The 22,856-nt window shown below is 35.9% G+C and overlaps 1 protein-coding gene across 2 annotated transcripts in view; it reads right to left on the reverse strand.

The window, feature by feature from the left end:
* Positions 1-1,155: 1,155 nt before the first annotated feature.
* Positions 1,156-22,856, reverse strand: part of edil3a (EGF-like repeats and discoidin I-like domains 3a) — a 96,939-nt gene continuing 75,238 nt past the window's right edge. For both annotated transcript variants that reach the window (XM_023824064.2, XM_023824062.2), the window contains exons 8-11: positions 22,392-22,536; positions 21,954-22,138; positions 9,876-10,031; positions 1,156-3,557 (exon numbers count right to left, since the gene is read on the reverse strand). In XM_023824064.2, the coding sequence (XP_023679832.1) occupies positions 3,408-3,557; positions 9,876-10,031; positions 21,954-22,138; positions 22,392-22,536 (636 nt within the window). In that variant the 3' untranslated portion in view covers positions 1,156-3,407. The remainder of the gene's footprint in view (positions 3,558-9,875; positions 10,032-21,953; positions 22,139-22,391; positions 22,537-22,856) is intronic.

The raw sequence follows: 22,856 nt of genomic DNA on the forward strand, positions 1-22,856 counted from the left end.
TCTGAGGTACGCACACGCTGGGTTACGGTTGATCGTCCCAGCCTCTGAGGCGTGCACACGCTGAGTTCCGACACAAAGTCCGGCTCAGCCTCTGAGGTACTGTACGCACACGCTGGGTTACGGTAATAGACCGGCCCAGCCTCTGAGGCGTACACACGCTGAGTTACGGCAGACATCGGCTTAACCTCTGTGGCCCTCACTAGCTCGGATTCGGCAATGGTCAGCTGAGCCTCTGGGGCGTTAAGGGCCGCCGGGTCATGACGGGTATCCAGGCTAGCATTGTATTACCTTGTAGTGGTTGTCCAACATCTAAACCTACTGTACATAGCAGAGTCACGGATCGCCTTATCGGCCGAGGCGAATCCGATGCGCCACATCGTCCGGGATTAGTGAGAGTTCAGCAATAGAAGGCACAGCCCAGAAGTAATCTAAATAACAGACATGTCATGACTAAACTTGCCAATAAAGATCTTTACTTAAAATGGAGTCAGATGTAATTTGGTCTTTACCTACAACGGGTAAGTAACTTTACAGAAGCGCTAATTTCAAGCCTTCGGCTGTCCTACTGGATTCCGCCATTGGGCCAGTGGACGGTTCCCCTACAGGAGGTCATCAGTAGCAGCATCATTTTTCTCATTCAGTTTACCGACGACAATAGCCTTGATGGTCTTGCTCTAAGTCATCAGTCTCTGGCTTCAAGACCTCCTCATCAAAAAGCTGCAGTTCCAGTTTCAGGTAAGACACATTCACGTATGTTTCACCAGAAAGGGCGTAAGTGAAGTCAAGAGGATTTAGACCCATGTGGACAGACTCCAATGACATCAATGAGGGATCCCATGAGGGATCCAAATGCCAATAAGACTTTTGCAATGGCCGTCCCTGCTCCAGGACTCATGGTATCGTTTCATGGCATGACCCCCACCTGGTGAACTCATGACTTGGACTTGGAATAGGGTGAATTGACTATAACCCTTGTGGACGCAGCAGGAGAAGGAGCCGTCCAAGGAGTACAATGCTGTCGTTTTGACAGCCCCCCTTTCTAGTTTAATTACATGTTTTCAAACATGAATCATTCAATTTAATTAGCTGAATTTCCACCAAAAAGCATCTCTCCATCTTCTTGTTGCAATTCAAAATAAAGACAATTTACTCAGATCACAGACAGCATTTTATTTACCAATGAGCTTCCATGTAAGTAGCTACTTTTCATATGTAACACAGTAGACACTACCCAAGAAAACCTTCCCTTCCCACTCTTCTACTTTATCCTGTCACCATAAAATAAGTACAATTTTTATATACTTATACAATAAAATGATGAAATTCAAGACACAAAAAGGCCAGGAGTTGTGGTCTGTTTTTGGTTTCATTAAAAAAAAAGACCTGTATGTAAAATTCAGTACACAAGCAATCTACTTAAAAATGACATGGATTTAAGGCAAAAGTCAGTATAATCCAGTCTAATGAAGTTGCGAAGCAATTACCCAAAACAGGACCACAGTGAAACAAGAAGTTGACAAAAAGATGGTCAGTTAAGAAGGCTACATAAAAATAATAAAAAAATAAAATAATAAAAATGTTTCATTACTGTCTCCTATAGAAACTGAGCTTGCATTTATTCCATGCATGTGCACATGTGGAACAATTATCAGAAATTTATTTTAAACCAAAACATACTTAATTTGTCAGTTTAGGTGATATCTTTACCGGGTCATCATTTGGAAGCCAAATTAGATTTCATTTTTTAATGTTTTTTTAAAATTCAAATTAATAATTGCTGTGCAAATTATGTAAATTATTATACTAAAACTAACATAGTCAATACAGTGCAGATAAATGGTAAAAACTGCATGAAATATTATTTACTGCAGAATGCAGACTTTGTGAGTGGTTGTACTAATGAGACAATCCATATACAATTCTTTTACCAAGGGTATCATACTTTTTAACAAATTATTTTCATGACAGACTTGCAGAAGTAACACTCATATAGTGATATACACTGATACAGCAACAACTGTTAGTGTTCTTTTTACATCATCTCAGACAAATACAGACATATGTGTCCATGTGTTTATATTTTGAAAATATATGGATGCATTTCGTTTTTTTTAAAACAATACCTGTATGTATAAAAACACATGGATAGGACAAGAATGGTTTAGCATGATACTGCGATAAAAAAAATCAAAGAACAACAGAAGATTACAGGTCTTGGAACTGCTATCTGCAATGGTGTTCAAGTTGCTTGGGGCAAACTAATTCAAATGAACAACTGAAAAACAGCATGAACCACCCCGACTCTCCTTCCTGGGACAAATGTGGTCACGCTCCCAACCCCTACACAATATATACTGCTCAACAGTTTGGAAACTAAATAATTGGCTTTTTCATTGCACTGAATATTAGCTTCCCATATTTATCCATACTGATGTTGTCTGCATATTGGTGCTTGCATAATATAGAAGGTCTTTCCTGAACTAAATTACTCTTTAAGAACTTTAACACAAGTTTCTGAATAAAAGAAAGGAAAAAAAATCAGACAGGTGACTTCTATCCTGAGCTGTTAAATATGATTTAGATAACACAAAATACTATAAATACAGCAATTAAAAGACCAAACAAAACAAGGGCAAGATGACAAAAAAAAGACCACAGAATACAAAATTACAAATAAGCTACAAAAATATCTGTAATAAGAAATTAACTCAAAGAAGGATTCTATATATAATCATTCGATATATGGCAGTGTCACTTTTTCAATGACAAGTGCATTTAATTTGAAATCTTCACAGAATGTACATTGTACATAAATGTTAAAGTAGACACAGATGAATCTTGAGGCTGTGTATTTCATTGTCATACTTTTAAATTGAATATACATTATAATTTACACAAATTTTCATATACAGGGTATGGAATTATTACTATTTTACAACCATGTAAACAAAATAATATAGTCATCTCACAAAAATTAAAACACCAATGTCATATTTTATGCAATTTTTGGCAATAACCAAATTCTGCTGAATTCTGACCATATGCAATTTAATGCATTAATTCATACAATTTTCATATATCTATATATCATTTCATATGACACTGGCAGGTCTAATCAACAATGTGATCATGTACTCTCACTCTCCATTATATCAAACAAAAAGTTTCCATGCAGAGTAAAATCATAATAATAATAATAATAATAATAATAATAATAATAATATGAAAGAAAACTGATATGACAAAAAGAAGAATTTCAAATCATTGCACAAAGTAAACTTTGGTCTTCCATGACAAAATACTTATTCTTGGAAAATATTCAAATATGTTGAATATGTTCAACAGAGTTCATGTGGAAATATTTAGTGAGACACAATATTTCAGTACACCTTGGAAAATAAAGATATTCAGTCTTCTTCTGTGCATCCTAGGAACTCCACCCGCAAAGTGATCCGGCCGTACCATGACCATGGTAGGATCCGTACAAACCTGGCATAAAGGGGTGGATCTATCAAGTTCTTTCTGTGTGTGTCGTTGTCAAAATTTCCTTGGAACACCTGATGAAGACAAGTACAATATGTAATAGTGCTTAAACAGAGTTGCAGTTCAATATAAATGAGGGAAAACAATGTCCACAAAGACGTTTAGTTGGTAATGATTTAAATAAATGCATGAGATAACACATATAGTAGCTATATGAAAAACATTAGAGCATTGTTGAAACACATGAAAATAAAGGAAACTGTGGAAAAAAATAAAATCACAGTGTTATTAACAAGTAGAGTGTGTTGTTAACCAGAGAGCTGAGTTAGTTCATATGTTACTTTGTAAGTGAAAGAAAATAATCGAGAATATTTCGCTTAATGGAACTTTGCTCCTTGGTAATGATACCTAAACCTACGAGCCAGTTGGTGTGCTAGTGTTGGCTCACTTTCATCCCAAGCAATCATATTAGTCATGCCTCCAAGTCAACATGAGCCATTAAGGAAAGGAAGCTAATCATAAAAGTGATGCACATTTAATAAGTAACAAAAGCAGGAAGACTGGCATATTTCAAATATTCCAGTGTGACAATTGCATAATTAAACAATAATTACATTTTCAAGCCTGATTATAGTGAAAGTGATGAAGAACCATTCTTACCATTTCATAAATGAAAATGCTCTGATTGTTTTCTAAAGTGTTAATAATTCTGTTTAAATGTAATTGTAATTGTAAAAATATTTACATTTTCTATCTGTTGAATGTTTATTATTGCAGAAGTCCAGAGACTTGTATTAAAACATCATCATTTTTTTCTTCCTGTTATCCTGAGATCACAAAAAATAAGTCATGATCCTGAAATAAAGATCACAAGTTAATTTTCTTGTGATCTCGAAAAAACTTGCTTATTTCGAGACCACTACTTTTCCCAGTGATCTTGTAACAGGTTTGAGTTTGAGTTTGAGTTTTGAGTTTGAGGTTTTGCAGCTTAGTTAGCTACACATAATTATCATGGACAAATTTAATTGATTTTATGTCGATCATGCATTGTCAGAAGCAGAAATAGCAGTACGTCTGAAAGTGTTAGACAATTATCATATTCATGTCCGTCACTTGAGAAAAAAGAGGGCAACTAAATCACAGCAATGAATACATTTTCTACTAAAAGAGAACATTGTGAGATAGAATTATTTAACAACTAAGTACTAAGTTTTAATCTAATCGAGTGGACATAATCACAAATTGCTAAGTAGTCTAATGATAACTTCTCCTTAGATCTCCACTAGTTGGTTAAGGGAATTATTGGAAAGAAACAATACATTTTGAGTAAGACTGATTATTAACCTTCATCACAGGGTTCAGCATATTTAATCTGTCACCCCAAAAAACAAACCTTTGTGCTTAAGTTCCTGGCAATCTCAAACTCTCTCCTACGCCATTGATAAGGTTCAAGTAGCTAGTTGCTTGATGCTGTGGCACACACAGTGAAACAGGTGATCATCTACATCACCACATCAGGGAAACAAAAAAAAAAAAATTTGATGTCTAAACTTTTATTTCGAGGACAAGAAAAATATCTTGAGAAAGAAATAATGATGAAATGTCCTCTCTGGACTTCCATAAATCATAAATATACACTGATAATTTCCATCCATCCATTCATACATCCACTGCTTACCCTGGTCATCTAGCACCATCTACATCTAGCTATTATATTATTCACAATATATTATTTATGCATAGATAATTATATGAGGTTTAGGGGGGCAGAGAGGATGCACTACAGGTAGCTTCTACAAAATCAATCACTTACTTTGAAATAAATATTGTGTCAGTGTGAATGACATTTCACAGTAAGGGCTCACACCAAACTATAAAAATAAAACCAAAGAGCATGTGAGAAGGCAAACACACAGGACGTCTTTGCACGCATAGAGTGTGCCAATCTTCTGCCACCCAGATTTGCACTGGTGCTTAATAAATCTCTGTGGACATCATTAGCCAGTCCAGAGAGTTGGAAAATAATGTGACATTCAAGAAACTTAATTTCCCCACTCCCAAACAACTCTTGAATGTTTTATTAGACTATTACTTTAAATTGAAATGTTGACCAAAAAATAATAATTATAAAGAAAAATTTCAGGGATGTTTTTTTTCTTCCAGTCTGCTCATTTGAACCTTGTATTAAAACTCAATTCAGCGTGAAACAAAGTTATGCATAGTAGAGGAGAGTGTAAGTTAGACACTGCCTAGGGTTTTGTGCTTAAGATTTCAACTTGAGTATTAAGATAATCAAATGTGTCCAGATTTTTGCTTTAAGTAAAATTACTATTGCATGAAAAATCACAGTTCCAGTACTGTAAAGAAAATTCAGTGCTTAACAGAATCTGGACTCAATAAACACATCCTAAAGATGAAGTGTGATTGTAATTGTACTAATTTAAAATTAAGATTATCCAGTGAATCACCATTTTTCATTACATACATTTTTCATTTGCATAAAAAGGTTACTCAATTATATAAGCTAACAAGTTCATTCATACAATCACTTAAGAATGAAGGAATAAGGTCACATTTTATGCTTCAGGCTTTCAATGCCTAAAGTCTATTGCTATAAAAGAAATAATCAGAAAATCATTTTTTGAGGTATAAAAAAGACATCCACTTGAATATCTTTTTTTTTTGTAATATAAAGACATTCAAGTCTAAAGGACTTTTCTCAAGTCCCTATAAATTGAACAGAACCACAAAGTCTATTTGACTCAGAAAGATAAGATCAGCTCCAGCAGGAGTCCAGCAACTCTTATGTACAAAATTGTGTAAAATAATGTGTACAGTGAAATGCCGAAACACACAAGAGAAATGCTCCAGAAAGAAATAAAAGTCAGACATAACTGAAATGTGACAAGAATCTTGAGACTGTCTAGAGACCAGAGGCTGGTTACCGTGAATTTTATGAGAAAGACTTCAAACAGGAAGATGACTCACAAAACAAAAATAATAAAAAAGGCTAATTTAAAAGCAAAGAAAAAGAAAAAAAAGACGGAGACACATACATTCAGCAACACACATATAATGCCATTCAGTTTCCTGCATCTGCATTCATTCTGCATCTGTGGTGTGAAAAGTCATAGACTTTTGCACCCTTCATGCATCGCTAATTTTTCTCCCATATTGATCTTATTTTACTAGTGCCTGTACATTGTGTACGTTTTGTCTTCACATCTTGTCATAAAATCAATGACAGCTAGAAGACAATTATGCTGTAAACAAAAAAAAAAAAATAACATGTACTTCATATGAACTGAGGATAAAGGTTCTCTGTGTGTGTTGCTATGTTGAAAATTATTTTTAATATCTTGATTTTATGGACAATTTACAGACGCATATTTCATAAAACATATGCTTTCTAAAAATACATGTACAATTTAATGCTGCCTTGAAGATCTTCTAGCTTACTTCATGTCATTCATTGCGATATGTTTGTGAACAGAGGACTACATTTTCCATTGAATTCAGTGCCAAATGTCTGAATGTTTTCCAATACTTATATTGTGATTGCTTACACTTTGTAAATACTGAATTATATGCAAAGATCATCTTGCATATTGAAATAAGACTCAGCATCATCTCATAGCGCACTAGTTAAATGGGCTTTCATTTACAGATCACTGTTATACATATAACCATAGTCATATACAATACATTGCATTTTTATTTTTCTGGAAAGTTACTTGTCAGTAGTAGATGTCAGTATAAAGACAGTATATGTTCCAATTTGCAATAATACTTTGCCTAATGACCTGAAGAATTAAAATTAAAGTCGCTAGATAACTATTTTTGTAGCACCAGAGCCGCTTACTGTGCCTGCATTCTGTTTTGCATTTCCCATCATGTAAGGTAACACCCCTTTGTGTTTAATGTAAACAGTTTTCCACCATGATAGTGCTTAGTTAAACTAGTGTATGGTAGAGTCAGAGTTCACTGCCTGTTGCTGAAATTTCTGTGACTGTTTGGCCATTGGACTCTCTTTGTAAAGGCTGTACTCCTTGAGTTTAATGTTGGACATGAATATGTGGCCCTATCCCGTGTGTTTTGCTTTTTCTGCCTGATCCGACATCTTGAACATGTGACAATAAAAAAGTCTGATATGATTATGGCTATTACAGTAAATGTTTACTTTGGCATTTACAAACTTACAGTGGCATGCAAAAGTTGGGGCAGCCCTGGTCGAAATTCCTGTTACTGCGAATACTCAAGTGAATAGAAGATGATCTGATCTCCAAAAGGCAGGAAGTTAAGGATGAAACTTTTTTTCAACAATTTAAGCAAGATTCGTGTATTATTTTTGTTCTATACAATTTTAGAGTGGATAAAAGGAAAGAATCACCAGGCAAAATGTTAGTCAACCCAAGAGATTTGAGCTCTCAGAACGCTTTTACCGAGGTCTAATAGTTTGTTAGGGATATGGCTCTGGCTTGTTCACAATCATTATTAGGAAAGGCCAGGTGATGTAAATTTCAAAGCTAAATAAATACTCTGGCTGTTCAGAATTCAGTGGCTGCATCCTTCTAAGGTTGGATTCGAAGACAGAATTCATCACAGCGGCATGACAAGGATGTCGCATTTCAACGGCTCCTTCAAACAGAGTCTAGAAATGCATGCTTCTTTTGCTGAGTCACTGCAGATTCACTTGATGGATCCTTTGCAGCCCAACATATCCCAATATTCATTGTGTGGCCCTTCAAAGATGCAGCATGCAAAGGCTATGTACACTGTGTCCTTCAAAGGATACAGCCCCTAAATTTGGACACAGCCTCTGATTCCTCAAACCTTGTCCCAACAATCAGCAGTCATGGGTTACCCTAATCACCTGCCTAGCACTCTGAAAATTAAAATAATTCATGCCCACAAAGCATTCCACTAGTAGAAGAATGTATTCCATTAGATACCAGCAAGAAGCCTTTTGTAAAGAATAATGGGCAAAAATCCCCCAAAGAAGAAGAGAGAGACTCTAAAGCCTTGTTTCCACCAATGCAGCACCGGTGCTGGTGCCAGACTTTTTTGGGCCAGAAAAAAATGGCTCCAGAGTGGCACCACAGAAAAGCTGGGCTCAGAATGTGGTACAGTAACGTCAGCGAAAGTGGGACGGCCTATGGTGTCCAAACCTTCTGTATACCCAGAAAATTCAATCCATAACCGACAGTTAGTCTAATAACAGCGGTGCTGGCAGTGAAACATCTTGCCAGCTTATTAGCGGAATAAGGTTACATATTTTTTTTTTATTCTGAGAAAAATGAAAGATTGATATGCTGGCCAGATTTAATAATAAAGTATAAATATGCAAGTCGAATAAATAACTTATTATAGCGTTTGAACGGTGAAGAAAGTATGAGGCAGACAGCAAGTTTTTAGCAGTTTTTAACGTTACTGCACGATCCTTAAAAGGACAGCAAGCGAAAGTAAACAAACACACATAGATGGGGGACAAAATGTCATAGTTTAAAATAGTATGGACTGTATTTGCTGGAAATAAGATATTTTACGTAAAATATTAACTTGCACTAAATCACTTGTATAATTCACATAAATGATGCAACATTGCATCGTGTTGTTTTCTCTGAAAGAATGAAGATCAATTTGCTGGCCAGATTTAATAACAAAGTATAAATGTGTTCAACAATAAAGTATAAATATGTCAGACATTGAATAAATAAAATATTGTGGCGTTCCAGTGGCAAAGAGATCATGAGGTGTATAGTTCAGTTAATAGCAGACTTTTATTGTGTGATCCAGCAGTAAAACAGTGAGCGAGAATGAACTCACTTAAACAGAAACAGGGAGCCTTTACAGAAACAAAAGTGGATACAGGCAATGGGGACATGGCGCAATGAATCATTTTTTGGTTTTGCAAAATAAATCCAAAAAACAAAATGCAGATTAACCTTTACATTCATTTCCTGCTACGTAACATTTCTGTTCCGTTCTTTTTTTAACCCGGTGGAAACGCAGACTGGTTCTCAAAAGGCACCAAGTGAAAACCAGCGCAGCACCGGGGCACCAGCACCAGCACCGCGCTGGTGGAAACGAGGCTTAGGCTGGCTACAAAAAGCATTTACAAGCTGTGATACCTGCCAAAGGGGGGTTTTATTAAGTACTGATCATGCAGGGCACCTAAACTTTTGCTTTGGGCCTTTTCCTCTTTTAGTTTTAAACTTTAAATATTGCAGAAATATGTCATTTTTATCTTTATGTGTGTTTTGGAAATCAGGTCATCTTTTACTTGCTAAGCGATTCACAAAAACAGAAATTTTGACCAGGGGTGCATGCCACTGTATGTCATAGAAATCACAGAGGAGACCTTATATATAATTATAAAATTAGGTTATTACCTTGTCCTTCTTCTGTTTTTGGTCTTGATATATACTCCATCTTTTGCCATCATCACTGAAGGCCACTTTGTAGGATCCCACAAATTGCACATGCCCAAAATCTTTTGCTCCTTGTGTGATGATTCCAGTAATTTTCATTGGGCAGAGCATGTCAACCTAAAAATATAAGAATGAGAGGAATATGAAACAAAAACTCATATTTTTGATAGTCAGCACCTTTTTCTAATATTTCAAAAAGATATATGAAGACATTGAAAATTCAGTACAAAACCTACATTCAATTATTAATTGCATATTGAAAACAGGCTTTGCTCAGCAAAACCTGAGTAACAACAGCAGCAGCAATGATAAAAGACACCTTCAGTTTCATAACTCATTATGTGATCATTTTCTTTTATTCCATGTTCAGCTGTGTTCTATGATTAATACTAGGTTGGATTATATGTTTTGAGTAGAATTGCATGTGTAAACTGAACCAAACAGAAGACTTCATAATGCAATAGCCAGGGCAAATAATTACATGATACAAAGAACTACAAATACAATTATACAGATGTGGAAGAAATTAAGAGACCACTTTTTTTTTTTATGTGCATTTTAAAATCCTGGTTTAATCCTGATTCTGCTGACAGATGGCTACACGGCAAGTTGCTTCCAGACGCAAAATTTCTAAGACAGCAGTACACAAGAACAAAGTGAGACAGAAGACAGTGTGAATGACCAAACACCAGCCAGGCAGAGGGTGGAAGCAACATTCTAATGGCAGAGATGACTGTCAACTTATCCGACAGTTTCTCATGAATCGGAAGATGACAACAAGTGACCTTCAAAAGGAATGGGACACATTAAGTGCAGGTGTGAAGTGCTCCTCTAGGACAGTAGATCCTAGAAGGAGGACTGAAGACCCATAAAGCAAGGAAGAAGCCCTTCATCAATGAGAAGCAGCGAAGAGCCAGGCGGGAGCAAACAAAAAAAAACAATGCAAATTTTACACAGACGCATACCCATCAATTGGGAAATGAATGCAATAAAAAAAAATTCCATTGCTGTAAGTCTACTTTTGTTGCAGGGGACTATTGAATGTCTTTTAACCAAATGAGTATATCATTTGTTTTTTTTTTTTTATCAAATTTGAGATTGGAATATTGCATCATTGTGTTGGCAACATGAACGTAGTTACTAAACTATAATGTGTATTCTAAAGCAAATAAACGATGAACTGTAAAAGAGGGAACTGATCATAAGGCACAACAAATCAACAGTAAGAAAGCCAGCTAGCCAGCCAGCCAGACAGAGAGATAGATATGTGCTATGTGAAGGATCAACCTAACACAGACAAAGACACACACACACGTTTATATTCATGCCTTTGTGGGGACCGTCAACTCATTTCTATTGGAAAAACCATAATCCCAACAATGACAACCGCAACCCCTACCCAGTCCTAACCTTAAACTTAAGTAACCAAACAAAATACAAGATACCAATTAGCCTGACTTTCTGTCTTTAAAGGGCAAAGTTTGTATCTATAATGCATGGTGTGTTAATTAAAGGCAATTTGTTCTAAACGCTCTGGCCATCCTTTGGATGATAGTAGATAATTGGCAATCACACATCATTATGTAGTTAAACAGCAAATTAATTTAAGGAATTATTTTCTGAAAGTTTAAAAAATGTATATCATTGGCCCTCTGGCTTTAAAATAAATAAGGTTATTTGCAATTAGGACAGGATCATCTTAATAGGAAAATGTGATTCATTCACTTTATGTTCAGTTTCCTTAGCAGCAAATTACAGTAGAATCACTTGTTACTCTGTAAGCATATGTAAATACGAATATGCGTAACTTTGTATTGGTATAGTGTAATGTACCGCCATTCTGCCTAAGGTATACCTTGCCTTACCCTAAAAAGTTTTAGAGATATATATCTAGATACACAAAGCATTCCACCTGCTGCACTCTCCGTTCACTTATGACTCTCTTGCCGACATACTTCCAAGCCCCATCATGTGAGCAAGAAACAATTCTTCACTCATAATAAAAACGCAACAAAGGCCTCTGTACCTGAGGAGCCCAAAGAAGGCTAAACTGTCCCCAAGGTACTGTACTTCCACATATACTCAATTTGGGACCAACATAGGCTTGGACTATAAGGCTTTGCTGTAAGTGGTAAAAACAGATTAGTTTGTCACCGAGTCCTCATTCCCATCCATACAAAACATTTACAAAAAGCAATGTAATAGGAAGACTCACAACATTCTGAATGATCAAAGCCACCCAATCCATGTACATTTTGTTCCCCTGCCGCATGGCACACAATACTAAAGCATTTGGTCCACCCCCACCAGAAATGAGAACAGTTCTACACTGTTATGTACGGAGCCCCTAACAGGACATAGGTGGGGAAAAATTTACAGTATCTGGTGTGCACCAGATATGGTAAAAAAATATAACATTGTATTGGATTTAGTCTCTTTCACATGTCAAGTATCTATATATTTATATACATTTATATAAAGTCAAGAAGGCTAATTTCTTCAATTTAAGCCGTACACATAAGTCATCAACAGACTTACGCAAATTCCAAAGATGTTGAAACTAGATATAGAAATGGCAAGTTTAAGGTGTATTCAGCAGATCTTACCCTTCAGAATGTTAATGGCAAATGCAGCCTTAAATAGTTAAAAAAAATTTATGAACAATTTTTAGTTCTTAAAACATTAAGCCTTTGCTTTAGAGAAAATACAAAAAGAAAGCATCCCTGCTCAGACTGCTGCCTCCTCAACCCAGTCCCAGATAAACAGAAAATAAATGGCTTGATAGATGAGATTGCACTATTTTGTTGTCCATCCAATCTTCACATAGCTCCATACAGAAAGTAAACTTGTTACACTTTATATTGGCTTCAGCAGCATTTCCTTAGCTCATTACTCTTAATTATGAAGGTTAATTAAACCAAACATTCTTCAAAGAAAAAGGTTAACTGGATCACCTTCCACAGGGCTTTGTTTGCTGCAACTTGCTTGTATTTAGCAAGTCAGTTAGATCATATAAATATTGCTAGGTAGCTTGCTGAAACACTCCCATAAACTACTGCATAAACCACTTGATTAAATGTAGAAGATCAGTTTGTTTGAGTAAGCAATTATGAATTTTTAGAATACTTAGTTGCTAAATGAACAAAGCAAGGGTGCATGAAGTTTAGACTATCTGAATTAAATTTGATTTCCTAATGAATTTATCATCATAAAATGGTTCAGACGATGTTAAATAGATTAATAGATGTTAATAGTTTTTCTATCAATGCTTTTTCAGCAGGAACACATTCACCATTGTGGTACAGCACTTACCAAGATGTTCAAACTTCAAAGACAGATAAACACAGATCACAGTAGTTCTTGGTCTTTACCTATGAATATGATTTTGAAGTTGCCAATCCTTTGAGTACGTCCATAAAGAAACAAAATGTGTGCTGTTTACTGGGTTCTTGCCAATATGTCAACAAAACACAACTTCACTCAACAATAACTTCAGTTGGCTTTCTTTGGTCTTGACAGTGAAATATTGTGTCTTCTTATTGTGTCTCATTTAAGATATTTTCTTGGAGCAACATGGTGTCTACACTGAGCAGCTGGGAGCAAGACAAAAAGAAACCAATGAAGCATGAAATAGATTTCTTTTAACCAGTTTCCCAAAAGCAGATTAATCCGGTGTTGAGATAATTAGAAAAGGGAAATCCCATAGGTCAAACTGTAAAGCAAAATATGGATATAACATTTGCCTTAAGAATGAAGAAAGTGGTGAAAACTGAACTTTCAGTGGGTTAAATCTTTCATCTGTATTCTTCACTAAAACTGAAGCACGAATGAGTGGGAGTATTTACATTTCAAACATCATCTTGCTTTAGTTCACCTGTAAACTTCTGTTGATCCATCGTATGAAGGACATTTAGAATATTTTTTGTAGGTCTTCACTAAATTCAATGGAACTGCAGGGCAATGTCAGAAGAAACAGTTTTATGAAGGCCAATATTACTAGTCCACACTTCATTGAGCTTTTCTAACACAAATAGGACATGGAGAAGTTTTGGCAAATTTACCAAAACAAATTCAAGTTTATATTTCTTTGCCAATTGATATATTTGGTTGCCATGATGTCATAGTTGTTTGTTGGCAAGTTGTGTTTATATATTACTGAGGCCTTTGCTACCTTTATAGTTAATGGCTTCAAATAAAAAATTTTCTCATTTAATTCACATGTGCACTGCAAGGCAGTTTATTTCATGTTCACGACTCATATGTTGTCCTGTCTTTTCCCTTCTTTTCCTCAATTAAATCTTTAGATATGACTGCAGTGAGTGCTATCAGAGGCGATCCTAGGGTCTGTTGGGGCCCCAAGCAAAAATTCACAGGGGCCCCCCCTCTAACCAGTTTTTGTCATCATTTTAATAAATAATCTCACATTAACAAAAAATTGTGAACAGTAAACATTTTTTATTTCACAAGTTACCATTTTCAACAAGTTAATGGATTTTAAAATATGAAACCAGCTCTCGTTCGCCATCTAGTGGCTTGGGGGCCCCAAGCAGCTGCCTGCCCTGCCTGCTGACAAGATGCGCCTCTGAGTGCTATGGTACTGTCAGGTGTCTGACCCCAGGATCTGGATGTTACAAGAAAATGTGTGAAATCTGTTACTCTGCCCTTCCTCTATTAAGTGAATTCACCTGCATGAATTTTCTTGTGCAACTAGTTAAATACATTCATTGCAAGGTATTGTGTACTTCCTACTGAGCATGTCCTTTGTGATTAGTTCTAGAAGTATTTCCTGTGTTATTTGACCCTTTGGCTGTTTACCTGACTTTGCTTCTTTGGATTACAATTATGTTCATGGTTTGGTTTTTTTGACTTTACTACCAATTTAATAACTGAATTCTGGACATTGTTTTGGTAGAAAAATTCCATCACGGATTGCTCTGTAAATGAATCTCTGCCCAATCTGTCATGGGTTCCAACAGGACTTGGGTGATGACAGTCAAAGTTTTTTTGTAATATGTTATGAAGTAAATTCCCACATGAAACAATAGTCCTGCCCACCAAAAATGAAATAAACCCCCTCCACAGGTGAAGTAACCTCCTGAGACCCCACCCATTAATTTATGTCCATTGTAGTGGACATGTTGTTTTTGCATCTATCTTTTCACTGATGTAAGGAAACATATTTATTCCTGTTGTACACTAAAGAGGGCATGCTGTGAAATTAAAAATAAAAATAAATTTGAAAAAATCTAAATTGTAAGATGTCTTATTTCCCCCAAAGACAAATAACCTATAATTGAAGGACACTTTTTTCCTTGGGTCTCAGGAGGCTAAAACATTGAATTCTGTTCAGATTCATACATCATATATCTTTACTTCAAATCTGTAAGCTACAGTGTTCCACAATGACAAAATGACTCGTTTTTTTTTTTTGGAGAAGGATGCTGCCCTTCATTTCTCTCCATTCAGTTTTCAAAGTGATGTGCATTTCTAACGAGTCTAATGTTGGGTTTTGTGTTGGGAATGGCTTTTTGGAAGTGCATCACTTTCAGGATAGTTGTTTTCCTGCCCTGTTCAAGTCTAAATCATTGCTTTTATAGCTTGAATACTCAGCTATATTCTTTCAATATCATTTAGACAGACTAATATTTAAAACCACTACAACTGTCATAGTTCAAACAGTATAATTCAAAGCTGCAATCTCTATTAAATACTGCTGTGGACACCCTGCATCTGAGTTGCATTTAGTTTGTCAGTTTTTATTCTACCTTTGACACAGGGAATAGTCAGGCATCAAAATCATATCAGGTAATGAATGGTGTGCTTCAAGGTTCATTTCTTGGCCCATACCTCTAATCTCTGTACATCACCTCTCTAAATTCTCCTACCACTAATATGTGAAAGACATCAAATTCTTCCTGAACGCCCCTCCAGAGAACACAAATACAATAGCTATATCATGTGCATGTCCGAGATTAGGTAATCCATTTGAACCTAACCAGGATTGGGCCTGGCCAGTACTGGAATGGGAGACCAAGTAGGAAATCTGGATTGCTGCTGGTGTGGTCAACAGCAGAGCCCATTTCTATGGTTTGAGTGGATCCCAGTGCACCAGTTGTAAAAATGCCACCATCCATCAGATGAGACCTAAAACTCAGGTCCTGACCCTAAGGTCATAAAAGATCCCTGGGCATCTTTCAAAAGAGTAGGGGTGGTACCTCAGTGTCCAGGCTAAAAATTGCTGACTGTGGCCCACAAATCTAGCATCCTAATCATCCCCTAACTGGCGAATTCTCCTGCCCCTTCAACACTGCTTTGTGGTGAGAATGCTAGTAGAGAATGGCTGCTGTTGCACCATCCAGGTGGGTGCTACATGGTGGTGGTGGTTCCAGTGGCTCCCCAGTGGTTCTGCAAAGAACTCTGGGCGCCTTGAAAAGTGCTATATAAATGTAATATTCTTTCATCCATTCATTCATTCCGTACTGATTTGTTTTTGCGCATGACTCAGACATCACAGCATGAATGAGGGACTGACATTTCAAAGACCAAGCTTCTGCATCTACCCTGTCAACCCTATCACTTACTATGACATTACTGTCCAGCTTGGATCATTGACAATGTCTCCATCAAGGTTTCCTATGAACCTAAAGGGAATAATAAATGAATATCCTTAGCTGAACACTTTGCAGCTCTCCCCCAATAATGGAGATCTACTTTGTATACAGCAGGAGCATCAGACTTTAAAACATGCAACCAGACACCTTGTCCAGACACTTGTCATCTCATGACAATATTAATGTCATTTTCTACTAGAAGGGCTGCCAGCATTTATGGTGAAACCATTGTAGGAACTGCAATAGTGCATCTGGTATTCCGTCTACAAAATTTTTTATCCATAGTACATTGTCAAAACTAAATGCTTCTACAAAGAGAAAAATATCACCATTGTTTCAGAGTACAACAACAAAATGTTCCCAAAACTTAACAGAACAATGAAAACTGAAAAGGGCCCTATATTAAATAATGATAAGAGATCACACTACAATCCCTAGTTTGTAATCCACCCTATGTCTATTGTAAGCCAGTTACACAGCACAGTCATTGCCAAATGGAGAAGATCCTTATACAAGACTATTGCCAAGAATCTAAATGAGAAAGTTGGTTAAAATTAACAGGCAAAGTGTTTCAGCTTCCAACAAGAATTTTAGTACTTGTGATGTGGTTAAATTAGCATATTTTCATTTAAGTGCCAAAAAAGACACTTGATAAAACCACCGATTCATCACTCTGAGCTGTAACGCACAATATTACTACTGAAAGCAGAAACCACATTATTTATTCCTTATATTTCTTTATAATGAGGGAAACATAATGATATCACATCTCCAGTGGGATAAACATAATAATAAAGCAGCAGGTAATGCATTTAGTATAGTATGTTCAGTGCCATTGAAACATACTGTATATAAAGTTTGGTAATGTCTTCTTTTGTAATTTGACAAGGAAGAACAGCTAAGAGGCAATATTTTAAATAAAAAGCTGTAGAAATCCAAGTTTTCAGGTGATTTACGTATAAATTGTCAACAAATGTGCAAGGGTTAACAATACAAAGAAGCAAAAAAAGGACTCTTCGGGAATATTAGGAGCTCGATAAACCAATTTCTGCAGATATTCAGATCGGTATTAAGATCGATTTGATGGATAAGGAATCGGCCATACATGACCGATCCATGTCCGATACTTGCTTATTTCGTTTTTGGAAATCTCTAAAAAGATAGCTCCTATTTCGTGTGAAATATATTTGTACAATCAGTCACTTGACAGCTCATTCCCATTTTAGATGTGTTTTTTGTGGCATTCAAGTCGAACCTTAACGCTGCTCCTGTTTCATGCTACTCTGGGTGTGAGCACAGTGACTATACGTCTGACATCTACTGTAACATCATGTGCATACTTTATATCCATAAAGTATAATTATATATTTATTATATTCAAATATTAAAGTAAAAAGAGCTCTTATATTGAAATCTCTATCAGTATCCGCAGTTGTGTATTGGAGTCGGATTGGAACTGAAAAAATGTGGATAGGCTTATCCCTAACAATTTCAGTACATGTTTCACAAGTTAGTTACTAATTATAATAAGAAAGGGAACAGTCATCACATTTATATTAAAACTGATGTATTACTTATTATTACTTTTCCATCCATTTTCCAGCCATTTATGCTGGGTCATGGGGATGCCTGATGCCGATCTTGTAACATTTTTCAAAACAATCAGTACATTCTCTGAATGTTGGGGCTACCTCTATCTCAGTAGTGCTGAAAGTCCTTTTCCTCTCTGATTTCTTATGGTTCAAAGTTCTTTGGACATTGTTTGGTTTTCATATCCACGGGGTGAGAGGCTGTTTTTCACCTGAAGGAGAATTTTTAATTTGATACATTGCACGTTATCACCCCCACACTCACCGTATGCACACAGTTTGCATTCTGTAGCAAAAACCGTGGCATCTGCCATTTCCCCCCAGACTTATTGGTGGTAATAGGCCGTGACTGTGTAGGCCGTTTGCCATTTAGTCATGTGTCTTGTCGGTCAGTTTCAGTTAGAGTCCTAAATGGTCCATGACCGAGAAAAGCACTTTATGCTCATTCTCTACCAGAAAGGAATCTTATGATGGAGTAATCACAAAAGAGCTTTCTCTGCTTTTAACCTCCTGTCAGGTAAGGCTGAATGGGTTGTCAAAAATGTTAAAAAACTGTCTCTGCCACAATACCACGATAGCACATGCAATGGTGGTTTAACCACATATTATGCCTGATTCACACAATCAAGTTCTACCAGCGCCAGGCATAAGGAAAAAAAAAACACTTAAAACAAGTAAAAGTCAGACAGAAACAGCACAATATTACCTAGTGTTCAGTCAGAGTACCTACTCCATCTAGGTTTTGAGATGAACTGCAATCTGCTTTACAAGAAACAGTTCAGAGTTATTTCACCCTTTCCAGGACCACACTCAAACTTACAAGTCATCTTTATAAACTAAGGAATAAATAATGATATTTATTTTATTGTATATTTACAAACATTTTGGATCACATAATGCAGTATGCAGTGCGGCTTGTTCCACCAGCCTGCGAGCTCTGCATGTGCAGTGCGGGACAGGTATGGAAAAGCAGGCTGATACCAGACACCCTGACTGGTGCTGTTCGGCACCCGCAAGCAGGCCGTGTGAGTGTGAGTGTCCCTCACAATGTGATAAAAACCTGTTATTTTGACATTGCGGGGACCATTTTTCAGATAGAATGCAATAAAAAAACTAAAAATGCCAAAAGTCTCAGATTTTGTTTGGTTACTTATGGTTAAGGTTATGGCTGGGTAGAGGTTAATGTTGGGATTAGAGTTTTCCCCATAGAAATGAATGGAGAGTCCCCACTAAGATATAATTACAAACCTGTGTGTGCGTGCGTGTGTTTAAGGGAAATATAGAAAGGGATATTTTTAATGATGGTCTGCTTTTTTCTGTGTTTTTGGGAGGGGGGCAGGAATGATAAAGCTCTGTCACACCTTCCTTAGGGCGATCTTTTTTTTTTCTTCTCCAAGGTGATCCTACTTATATCATCTTTCAAGAAATTCTTCAGAAGATGTTTCTATATAATTGAAGTGTCAGTCTGGATTCTAACAAAGAGAACGCAATTTCCTCCTTAGTTTTGGCTTCTGTATAAAAATTCTGTTTTTCACACACTATATAGCCTGTAATATCTAATAACTTTTATTGTTGCTATTATTATTTTGTTTATTCTATTGTGCTTATCTGCTTGACAGAACTGCTTGCACTATGACCAATTCCATGCAAAAGTTAACACAGCAAACTAATGCAAACATAATGCAAGCATCTCATCAGCATGCCAAATTTATTGAGAAACAGATCTCTTTCTCTGATACATCCTGCTTAAAGGATAAAAATCTGAACTATACATAACTGAAGTCATGTCACAGGGATCATTGGCAAAACAATGTCTTGAAGAAGCTGAATGTGTTATTCTGGCTGAAATTAATACACATTAAATATTACGTTAAGCAGCTAAGTCATTAAGCAAACGTTATACACAGTGTGGCTCACAGTGTCAGAGGAGAACAAGATGGAATGCACACAGACTTCATGTGATATTTAACCTGACCTTCAACAGGTTTGTCATTCACTGCATAACAGGTAAAGCTGAGAGTGTGAGAATTCACATTCATAACATAAAACCCAATTCTCAGTACAAGCTTAATATTATAATACCAAAACGTACTGCTCCCATTTATGTACAATCATCTAAGGTGATATTAGTTTGAATTTCAAATCAGAGTTAACTAAATAAGAATCTTGGACAACTAAGTAAAAATACCTTATTGAACAGATATAGCTTACATACTCAAATACCTAAATGGTACAATTCATCCAAAAACAAACAGCAACATAATAGCAATAACCTTGTTTATGTTGCATTTTTGTACAATTGAGTTTATTTGTGGTTCTTTATGGTTACAGTTCACATTAAGTATAGAGGCTTGGCAGCCCCACAGAAGGGGGATGGTAAACCACTAATACTGTACTACCCAGACTCACTTAGAGACACTGGATATACAGTATGTGTGTAAAGCTCATCCTGCTAAGCTTATAAACCCAAACAAAATGATACACCTTACAATGACACCTGCAAACAAATTCCATTAGTCTATTTTGCAATAAAATACATAATAATAAAAACATCCATAAATGTAATTTACAGTTTTTCTGACATCATGTTTGTTAATATATGAGTTTATGTTCATATGAGTAAGCCACCTTGATCCATCTCTGCCTAGTTCATTCATATTGTGTTTAAACTAAAGAAATTGTCATTGGTCTTTGCTGCATGCTCACATTATTGCAATAAGCAAGATCTACCTATATTAAATCCATGTTTACTATTCTCTAAAATGCTTAATTACATAAGTACTTTGCCACTAAACTATATTTCTAGAATGTCACCTCTAATAGCTATAAGGCCAATTACTCTATAATTAATTAGTTGAGCTTGACATTTCCCACTCAATGTGTACTGCGTCAATGTTTTTCTTTTTTTTTTACAGAGCAACCATAGACCTGTGACTAACAAGTGCCAGATGTATACATAGATTTTCAGGCATAAAATAGCTGAGTTGTTTCTAAAAAGTTAAGAAAGGGTATGAATGAAAATGAATTTAACTTTCTTGAATTTATTATCGAAAAATGTGTAAGAAAAAAAAAATCTAATATCTAAATTAAACACTTCATTATCTTAGTTTGGTCATACACACCTACAATAAAAAAAACATTTACTGATATACTCGAAAATTAAGTGATATTCATATACTTCACTTGCACCTCATCTCAAAATATTATGCAAGTTGTCAGAGTTCTGTATAAGACATCAGGTTTCTTTCTAACAATAAAATCCATCCAGGCCCCGATACCTGAACACATACCCAGTTGTTGCTTTTTCCATGTTGTATTTCTTAAAGCTCTGTTACCAAAACAACATTTTTTCTGTAATCAACTGTAAATAAAGTCACTATTCTTTCCTCCCATTCCCGTGTAAAGCAATTCTATTTACTATTCTGTTTAGAGCAAGTCTTATTTAAGGTTCTATTTCAAACTGTCTCCAGGAATAAGTAAATAATACATGTGTATTTTCATGGTTATGGACAGTTTCATTTGCTCCTCTAATGTTTGGCCAGACAAATTAACATTAAATACATAGGTTTTAAATTATAATTTAATAATAAATTAATTATAAATTCTATTTTAATCGCAAGTATACCAGTACCTTCAAGTCCTCATGTTCTATTTGCCTCTTAAGGACTGTGCTTTCTATCAAGCTATTCCAGGATGATTCATTGGTCAGCACTATCAGTTTCATTAATGGATGCTAATATAACAAAGTAACTCATCTATCTTAGCAAGACCCAAAGAACTGCAGCTATAGATAACAAGACAGAGTGGAATACATTTTAAACATGACTAATTGGTCTTACCTGCAGCCACTGAGACTGGTCACTGCGACCCGATGTCCATGCATTAACTTTGCCCTGCTTGTCTAGCCTGGCCTTCCCCGGCTCCCATGTGAACATATCCAAGTTAAGAGTTCGAAATATGCTGGATGCTGAAATTTGATAATCTTGGATGTGACCAGATTTCATTCCCATTTGCTCCGAGCACCCTTTAAAACAATAATAATAAAATAAAAACAAATCAAGTTGATACTACAAACACATCAAGGTAAATTATTTAACATAATACATGATTTATTTCTGGAATTTGTGTTTAATGCATTTTTCTGGATATTTTTGACAATGGTGCAAGAATATGTTGTCAGATTCCTGTCTTGAATTTCAAGGAAATACTGATAGGGTATTACTACCTGTGCAAGAATCAGACATCTATATAATTCTTTGCCTTAAGCAGCCACTGACCTGTTAGTTCGCAGCCTAGCAGCTCCAAACGGAGTGTGCAGTGCCTCCTGCAGACTTGTGGGTAAATCCGCACATACTGTGCTTGAATTGGAGGTGTGAAGGAGTTAGCAAAGGGTGTGTTGTTATCAGTGTTTCCATGGAAAATCTTTAAAGACAAAAATGGAGATTTGGAATTAAGTGCCAAACATAACAGTAGTATGTGCAACAATAAACACTTGCACACAAATAAAATAAAATACTCTTTACAATTTTATTATGCCTGGCAGATTGTGCATTGTAATAAAGCATTCTTATTTGGATTAGAAATAAAGCTATTAGAGAATACCAAAAATTAATGTATTACACAACAATATAATATAGTTTTTTATATTTTTGCGACTCACTTGAAGAAAATAAACACAAAACAGTACAACTACAGTGAAGAAAAAAGAACAAAATATTGTTTTACTAAAAACCATGGATGAT

Source organism: Paramormyrops kingsleyae, chromosome 2 (genome assembly GCF_048594095.1).
Source record: "Paramormyrops kingsleyae isolate MSU_618 chromosome 2, PKINGS_0.4, whole genome shotgun sequence".
Taxonomy (NCBI): domain Eukaryota; kingdom Metazoa; phylum Chordata; class Actinopteri; order Osteoglossiformes; family Mormyridae; genus Paramormyrops; species Paramormyrops kingsleyae.